At 48.4% G+C, this 9,020-nt stretch overlaps 1 protein-coding gene across 1 annotated transcript; it reads left to right on the forward strand.

The window, feature by feature from the left end:
• The first annotated feature begins 399 nt into the window (after positions 1-399).
• Positions 400-4,048, forward strand: LOC125556138 (cytochrome P450 76M5). The gene is made up of 2 exons (XM_048718925.2): positions 400-1,333; positions 3,250-4,048. Exons 1-2 carry the CDS (start codon positions 443-445, stop codon positions 3,862-3,864), a joined length of 1,506 nt encoding a protein of 501 aa, XP_048574882.1. The 5' UTR covers positions 400-442; the 3' UTR covers positions 3,865-4,048.
• The last annotated feature ends 4,972 nt before the right edge of the window (positions 4,049-9,020 follow it).

Raw genomic sequence — 9,020 nt, forward strand, 5'->3', positions numbered from 1 at the left:
CGGTGGGCGGTTGGGTGGGCGGCCGGGGAACATGCTCCTACCATCAAAAAGTCAGAGCCGCGCCCGTAATCAAACACTAGTGGTTTTGCGCAGGTAACATGGTTGGATGCCATTTGCAGCTAACATTGCGGGAGTAATATATGTTGGCATGAGATTTGCTGGATCTGGAGAATCGGAGGATGTCTGTGGCTTTATCACGTACGCCTCTCGCTGATTGCTACTGGAGTTTGGCAAACTTAAATGTGTGTTGAGGTTTATATTACTTAACGAACAATGACGTCCAAGATTAGTGATTCTGTTTCTTGTAATGTGTATATGTACTGGTTAGTCTATGCGTACATCTCAGAAAATTATGCTTGGGCCGCTATATAAGACCGGGCGTACTGCTCACTTGATTCCACCAACTGCCATAGCATCCTAACTCCCTAAGTGTGGAATTAAAATGGAGACTTCTACTATACTATGGCTCCTCTACGTCTCGGCCGCTTCTTGCGTCCTCTACAAGGTCTTCCTCTGTGGCAGAAACAACCCAAAGACGAGCTCCAGCAATGCGCGACGGCCGCCGGGACCGACGCCAATCCCTTTCGTCGGCAACATCTTCCACCTGCAAGGCGAGCCGCACCACGCCCTGGCAAGGCTCGCCGGGGTGTACGGCCCCGTCATGTCCTTGAAGCTCGGCACGACCACTGCCATCGTCGCCTCCTCCGCGTCGGGCGCCCGTGACATCCTGCAGAAGTACGACCACCTCCTGGCCGCGCGGTCCATCACCGACGCCGGGCGCGCGCTGGGAAACCACGAGCGCTCCATCGTGTGGCTGCCGTGCACCAGCCCGCTCTGGAAGCGCCTCCGCGCCGTGTGCACCAACCACCTATTCTCGGCGCGCGGCCTCGAAGCGACGCGGGCCGTGCGGGAAGAGAAGGTGAGGGAGCTGGTCGGCTCCCTCCGCGCACACCACGCCGGCGAGGCCGTGGACGTCGGCCGTGTCGTGTTCTCCGGGGTGCTAAACCTCGTGTCCAACGTGCTGTTCTCCGAGGACGTGGCCGACATGAGCTCGCACCGCGCGCAGGAGCTGGAGGTGCTCATCAGGGGCATGGTGGAGGAGTTCACCAAGCCCAACTTGTCGGACCTCTTCCCGGTGCTCTCCGCGCTAGACTTGCAGGGCCGCCGCCGGCGCACCACTCAGTACCTGAGGCGGTTCAATGACTTCTTCGACCCGATCATCGGCCGCCGTATGAAATACGAAGGCGAAAGGAAAGATGATTTCTTAGACGTGCTACTCCAGCTTCATTCCGTGGATCAGCTCAGCCTCGAGGCTCTCAATTGCTTTCTTTCGGTACGTATGTAAGTCATTTTCATACTAGGAGTACTTAGCTAGCCGTGTATGCTGGTAGCCTAGTAGTACGAAATGGTGTTGTGTCCGTACGAAAGTACTCCGCAATCCAAAGGATAAAATCTTCTCGGGCAATTTCTTTTTTCGAATGGAGGCAAAAGATTTGCCTCATCTATTAAATAAGAGAGGAATAGCAAAAGAAAAATCAGTTGCAGAAGGTAAAACTAGAGGCAATGGCTTAAAAAATACTTTAGTATAACAATGTGCTATTTGAGGATCTTTTGATTGATTTTGGTTTTGTTTCTTCTATGTAATCTGATGCACTATGTAGGTATTCAATTAATTAATTGTTTGCAAATATGAATTTCAAAATGTGCAATAATCAAATATCTCCATTTTTTATAATTCACATATGATTTAGATGGAAATGAGAACATTGTCATAGAAACTTATGTCATCTGATGTAATCTGATGCACTCTATAATTCACATATAATTCCTATATATTGAATTAAAGTGGAGACTTCTACATATTTCACATATGATTTAGTTTCTTCGATGTAATCTGATGCACTCTCTAGATATTCAATAAATTAATCGTCTGCAAAAATGATTTTGAAAATGTGCAATTATCAAACGTCTCCATTTTGTATAGTTCACATATGGTTTAGATGGAAATGATAACATTGACATAAAAAGTATGCCATATAAAGTAGCTTTTAGTTAACTATTCGAGTACGTATACAAGTAGGGCGTTTTGGAGGACGAGCACCATGGAGCTCTTTCTTTTGAAGAAAAAAAACCGGAATCACCTTGAAGTTTTAAAAGATTCTGAAAACAATCACACACATTCATGCTGATGTTTTTTATATGTGTGTAAAATTTAAAGATGATATACATTATAATGAGAGCTACACAAAATGACAAATTCACGCATTTTAATAGTAAACAGTGCATGCACTATTTACCACTTTCAATCATGATTTTATCTTTTTAGTGTAGCTCTCATAATAGTGTATATCATCTTCAAATTTAACACTCACATAGTATACATCCGTATGAACGAACGTGATTGTTTTCTGATTTTTCTTGAAACTTCAAAATGTGAAGAAAAAAAATCAATGTTTTAAAAAAGGGCTCCATGGAGCTCGTCCTCCATTTAGCATTTTCGTGCATCTACAAAATATAATGGTGAAAAATGTGTATCAAAGATATGGGGCTTCAGGCATGTAACTGGATAAACTGCCGGTGCCCTTACACGTTGCTCCCCTCATGGTGCACATCTTATCTGTAGAGATTTTTAATTGCGGCAGTGATCGATCAAGGTTTTGTTTCTTTGGTTTTTTATATGTCAAGTGCACGTGCGTAGGCTGCCGGATATCAATATGTAGACTTGTAGTGGTCTAGTGGATAGAGCGGCCGCTATCGTGCCCAAGTCGATCATTTGACTATCAACATTGACTAATAAGTATTCATGCAGAAGCAGTATACGCACTCCATCGATATTAATTATGCAATTAGATATCTATCACAGCTAGGGAACGATATTACCTGTTTGTATTGAGGTTGAAAAAGCGCCAGGAGTAAGCATGGAGTTTGGCCTTCGCCTAGTGTCGTCTAGGTGGGGCTTAAGCTCCTAGGCGTGGTTTAGGCAGTCATATAGTTTTCACTATCAGTGATGTACCATGGTATTATATGTGTATCTATTAATTTAGAGCAGATAAATAAGTTCAGTACAACAACTTTCATTGAAATATGATTCATTTGACATAGACTTCCAATTAGACACTAGGCAAGGTTCGTCATTGCCCACGTGTAAGCATGCCTAAGCGAATCCTAGGCACTGCCTCTTTCATCGGAGGTTTGTACAACACTCCAACGGGGACCTAAACTAACGAGAAAAATATTCGGTGTCTCCAGGACTTGTTCGTGTCAGGGGCGGAGACTAACTCGATCACAGTGGAGTGGACGATGGCTGAGCTACTCCGGCAACCGGCCGTGATGTCAAAGGTTCGCGCCGAGTTGCGGGAAGCTCTCGGCTCGAAGCAGCACCCTGATGAGTCCGACGTCGGCAGGATGCCATACCTGCGCGCCGTGGTGATGGAGACCATGCGGCTTCACCCGCCGAGCCCACTCCTGATGCCACACGAGGCCATGGCCGACGGAGCCGAGGTCGGCGGCTTCGCTGTGTCCAAGGGCACCAAGCTGATCGTCAATCTGTGGGCCATCATGCGAGACCCAGCGCTGTGGAAGCAGCCCGAGGAGTTCATCCCTGAGAGATTCCTAGGGGCGGACATGGATTTCCGGCGCAAGGACCAGGGGGAGTTCATGCCGTTCGGGGCAGGAAGGAGGGCGTGCCCTGGGACACCCATGGCCACGAGGGTGGTGACGCTGATCCTCGCGTCTGTACTTCACGCGTTTGAGTGGAGATTGCCCGACGGGATGCAGCCATGCGACGTCGATGTTAGGGGCCGGTTTGGCACGTCGCTCAAAATGGTCACGCCACTCAAGGCCGTGCCGGTGCCGTTGTTCTAGTAGCTAGAGTTGCACCGATGTCCTTCTTAATTAGTCTCATTATGCACGCAGGGCACACATGATCACTGCGGCTATTTGATTTCAGGTTGATTTGAAAACTATCCTTAGGTGATACCGTGAGACAAGTGATCACAGTCATGTAAAAATACTAAGTGACGCCAATGAAGGATAAATCTTAATTTCAGTGCAAGCTCTCACACGTAGATCAGCAAAGGGCCGAGTGTGAACTAAGCCTAGCTTAGATGATTAGGGTTTTTATGGTGGAACCAGCCCATTAATATTTTAAGTTCTAGACTTGGCACCGGTGCTCGTATTTTTTTAGATTTATTTTAGCCTTCCTGACGATGTTTATTTAGTGGGGAGAGATGTTCCCGTCGATTATGGAGGCGTCTATGATGACCACCTCAAGATATGATATTGGCTCAGTATTTCAGAGGTGCTCATAAAGATAGAGTGTGTATGCGTGCATTCACGAGGATGAGTATATATGCATTTATATGCGCGTCAACGGTTGTACTGTGTAAAAAAAAAGTAAGATACGAGTGCCTAGATTAAATAGTAAGTATATTTTTTTTCGAAAAGAAAGATTACCTCGGCCCTACATCAATCGATACACACAATCATTTATTAGGAAGTTTCAAGTATTAAGCTCTAGTAAAAGAAAATAAAAAAGGACAAATTGCCATGACCGGCAAAAATAAGACAAAATGTCTACACACATCTTATTATTAGACCGCCATCCAAACCGGTTCTACATAGCTCGTACTATCATCTCCCACCGTTGCATCCATTGGCCATAAGCTTCCTCGCTACCGCATAATGTAGTATGATCACATATGGATTCATCCAGATGCTCTGTAGATAACTTGTAAATAATTTTTTTGAATCTTTGCTCTGTTAAACACACAATCATTCTGACAATTTCAAATAGCCCAAAGTAATGCACAAACTCCCACAGAAATTAGTACCGCAATATTGAATGGGGCGTTATGGAGGACAAGCTACATGGATCTCGTTATCGCCAGCGTTGGTACTTCTCAGGATCAGGCCTAGTGGCGTATTCCTCTCATGTATTTCACGTGCAGTCAATTTCCGAGCTCCCGTATCCCCATTTATGCACATTGTTATCTCGAAACAGGCTATTGCCCCATTTTATAGATAAAGCAAATGACCATACAACCGCGTCCCAACCAGAGTCATAAACGAAGAATGATGAGGCAGCAGCACAAATACGCCCAAATAAAAGAAGAAGAAACATAGAAAGCCTCCAGGGGCAAGCTACGAAGCAGGCGAACGGTCGGATAGCCGGCGTGCGGAAGACAACAGAGCGTCCAGATACAGCTGAAGCCGGTCACGATCCCTCAGCTTAGTGAGCAGATGCCAGTGCTGCAAGAAGGCAAAAAATTTGAAAAACGAGTCAGACGCACGCCGCGGGAACACCCGCTCAATCACCATCTTACTGTGAGTAGTCCAAAGGGTCCACATCATAGCCACGAAGATGAGCCAGAACAGCCGGCGCTTATGGCCAACCTGAGTGGCCCTTACCTGCAGAAACTCTGCAAGGTCATGGGCCTCCCACTCCGGTCCCAGAGCCTCACGAACAAAGCATCAAAGTGCCCGCGCTTCTACACATGAGAACAGAACGTGCGTTCCCGTTTCCAGAACGTGGCAGAGGGGGCAAAGGCCATTGCCCGGTGCATGGCGTTTCAGCACCTCGGTCCCCGAAGGTAAACGGTCTATGAGAAGCTGCCAAACGAAAATCTTGATCTTCAGGGGCATAGGTGCCTTCCACAATGGGGATAACCACTGGAGAACCGGCAACCGACATAGCGCCTGATAAGATGAGCTAACGGAGAATTCTCCCGAAGGAGAGAGGCTCCAAGAAACAAAGTCAGGATCCTGGGACATAGGAAGAGGGACTACTTCCCTTAATTCTGTCCATTCTTCTACCTTGGCTGGTCCGAATGAGCGGCGGAATGCAATATTCCATCCCTCATCCAAAGCAGCCGCAGATACAAGAACAGTCAGGTCGTCACAAATCGCAAAGAGCCTCAGAGACCGCATGCGGAGAGGCTCGCCATCAAGCCAGGGGTCTAACCAGAACTGGATCCCAGGCCCATTGCCAACCGAGAACTGCAAGCCCAGCCTAATCTCATCTTTGATGTCCTGAATCAATTTCCAAAACTGGGATCCAGCCGAGTGCGTGCAAGCCAAGAGGGGCTGGCCCTGCAAGTACTTGGACTCAATCAGCTGCAGCCACAAGCCTCCATCTCCTCGCAAGATCTGCCACACCCAGCGAAGCATGAGCGCAACGTTCATACGGCGAGACGCAGGGATGCCCAACCCCCCTCGGTCCTTCGGCAAGCAGATGTCAGCCCATTTCACCATGTGGTACTTAGGCCGACCATCCCCTGCCTGCCAGAAGAACCTAGCCAGCTCCTTGTCAAAGGAGCTATGTACACCTTCGGGCAAGATGTACATCCCCATCATGTACATGGGGAGGCTGGCAAGGTTAGAGCTAATAAGGACAATTTTGCTTCCTTTAGAAGTGGACCTACCGCACCAGGGCTCCGCACGGGACGCTACTCGTCCCACAAGCGGATCATACCCACTCACGAAAATCCTAGACTCAGCCAGGGGCATCCCCAAGTAAGATACGGGGAATGAAGCCAACCTACAATTGAGGTTATCCGCGATCCTGAGCTGCTCAGCCCCCGAGTAACCAAGGACCACAACCTCGCTCTTATCAAAGTTAATCTTAAGTCCAGACATTTCCTCAAAGCAAAGCAAAGTGAACTTAAGATTAACAATGTCCGAATCCGAGCCTCCTACCATAATCATGGTGTCATCCGCGTACTGCAAGTGGGTTACCCCTCTATCTGGAATGAGGTGCTAACCACACCCTTAAGGTGGCCGGCCAGCTTGGCCTTATCTAGGATGCCAGCAAGGGCATCAACTGCAAGGTTGAAGAGCAAGGGGGAGATAGGATCCCCTTGCTTTACCCCGTTGGAGGCCTGGAAGAAGGGACCCACTTCACCATTGATGTTGATCGTCGTGTTGCCAGATCTAACCAATCGCATGATCCAGGAGCACCACCGCTCGTCAAATCCTCATCGCTGCACCACCAACCTCCAAAAGGACCAGTCCAGACGGTCATATGCCTTTTGGAAGTCTAATTTGAGGAAGACCCACTTAAGCCCCTTCGACGCCACCTCATGGACAATCTCATGAAGGGTAAGAATCCCGTCATGGATCCGCCGGCCCTTCAGGAACACGGACTGAAGGGGTGGGCAATCCTTTCCGCCACGGGGGACAAATGGGTCGCGCAAACCTTCGCAAAGATTCCCTCCAACACATTGATCATCGTGATGGGATGGAATTGCCGAATATCCGTAGCCCCAACAACTTTGGGGATAAGAGATATGACACGATAGTTAATCCTAGCCATGTCTAGAGTTCCAATATAAAACTCATGGAACATGGGCATAATGACCGGACGCAAGATCTCCTAGAATTTCTGGAAGAAGACTACAGGAAGGCCATCGGGCCCTGGGGCCGAGCAAGCTTTCATAGAAGCAATCGCCCGTCCCACCTCCTCGGGAGAAAAGGGGAGAGTAAGCTCCGCATTCTCCGCATCGGAGACCTGATCTGCAAGCGGCCAGAAGTCAGCGCAGAGGAAGACACTTCCATGCGGCTCAGCCGAAAACAACTCCTTATAGAAGGAGTAAATATGGGTGGAGATGTCCACTGGGCTCTCCAGGAGAACAAACCCACCCAGAGGAAAGGGAGGCACATTTCCATCTGCGGCCATTGGCTATCGCCTGGAAGTAGGCAGTGTTCGCATCCCCCTTAAGGAGCCAGTTCTGCCCCCCTCGACGCTGCCGAAATAGCTCCTCACTCTTGTCTCAGGCGAAGCAGCCGAGTCTGGCCGCGCATGCACAAGTGCCATCGCGAGATCAATTATATATGAGGGAGCAAGACAGTGGAACATTGGCACATCTTGGGAACAACTCATCTGAGTCAGCCACCACCTAGCTACGACCATTGCATGAGTCCTCCTCAGTCACGATTGTTTTCCCCCGGCTGCACATCTCCTTCGGCATCTCTTTCCCCCATTGCCTGATTCTGAAAAAATCCAAACATCCTGACATGCATCACACCCATGGGCATCATCATTCGCAATTCGGCCCCTAGAATAAATCCAGCGTCCAACCTAGGAACAAAGCTGCATCCCAAACAAAACGAACATGACGTCTGATCTACTAGGCTTGATCGACGGTGGTGAGTAATATTTTGGTGACGAACGCGATGGCAAATTCAGGTTGCAAAAAAACCACTAGCGCATCCCAGACCGGCCAACAAAAAACGAGATCTGGCAAAAGATTGCCCCGAATTGCTCTCCTCGAAGAAGCACTCCATTGCATCCATGGCGAAAGTGCTTTCCTCCAGTGTGGCAGAGGAAGGGGATGGTGAGCATAAGGAAAGAAAAGTCCACCTATACAGACTCATGGGCCCATCGAATTAATGACCCATTAGCCACCAATCCTGGCGCTGGGGGAAATTCATATCAGCACATCACATCAGGTTCGACCCATGTATGAATCAAGCACAGGAGCCCATGGCACTTGCGTATTTCCAAATAACAGGGAGCGTATTGAGCTGTAAAGCAGCGTCACGCGCATCACAACGTTATAAAGATTGACCAAGATTACGAGCACCATGTAGCTCGTCCTCCATTGAGCATTTTCGTGCAATATTGTGCTACACCCCACCTAAGCAGTTACTAAACAAATTTGATATACTAGTAGGTGGCGGTACATTAAAAGATGCATGTATTGTTCGCCACATAAGCCTGGCAAGTGGGCAAAGAAATAAGTGTTGAATTGTTTCCTGATGGTCACATAAACAATTCACTATCTTAACACCTACATTTTACCAAATTACCCTTGGTAAGGGCATCTCTAACGCCGACCAGCAAACCTCCCGCATGCGTTCGGATCACGCTGCCTGGGTAGTAGAAGCCATCCAACGCAGGCTTGTATCGGTCTGCGGCGTGGTCCCGACTCTATTTCTCCCGCAAACTGGAGACAAATAGGGGGCGAGGGAGGGGTGTCGGTGTCAAAACCGGCGGATCTTGGGTAGGGGGTCCCGAACTG

This window comes from Triticum urartu, chromosome 5A, assembly GCF_056163025.1.
Source record: "Triticum urartu cultivar PI428250 chromosome 5A, HENAU_Tu73, whole genome shotgun sequence".
NCBI classification, from domain to species: Eukaryota; Viridiplantae; Streptophyta; class Magnoliopsida; order Poales; family Poaceae; genus Triticum; species Triticum urartu.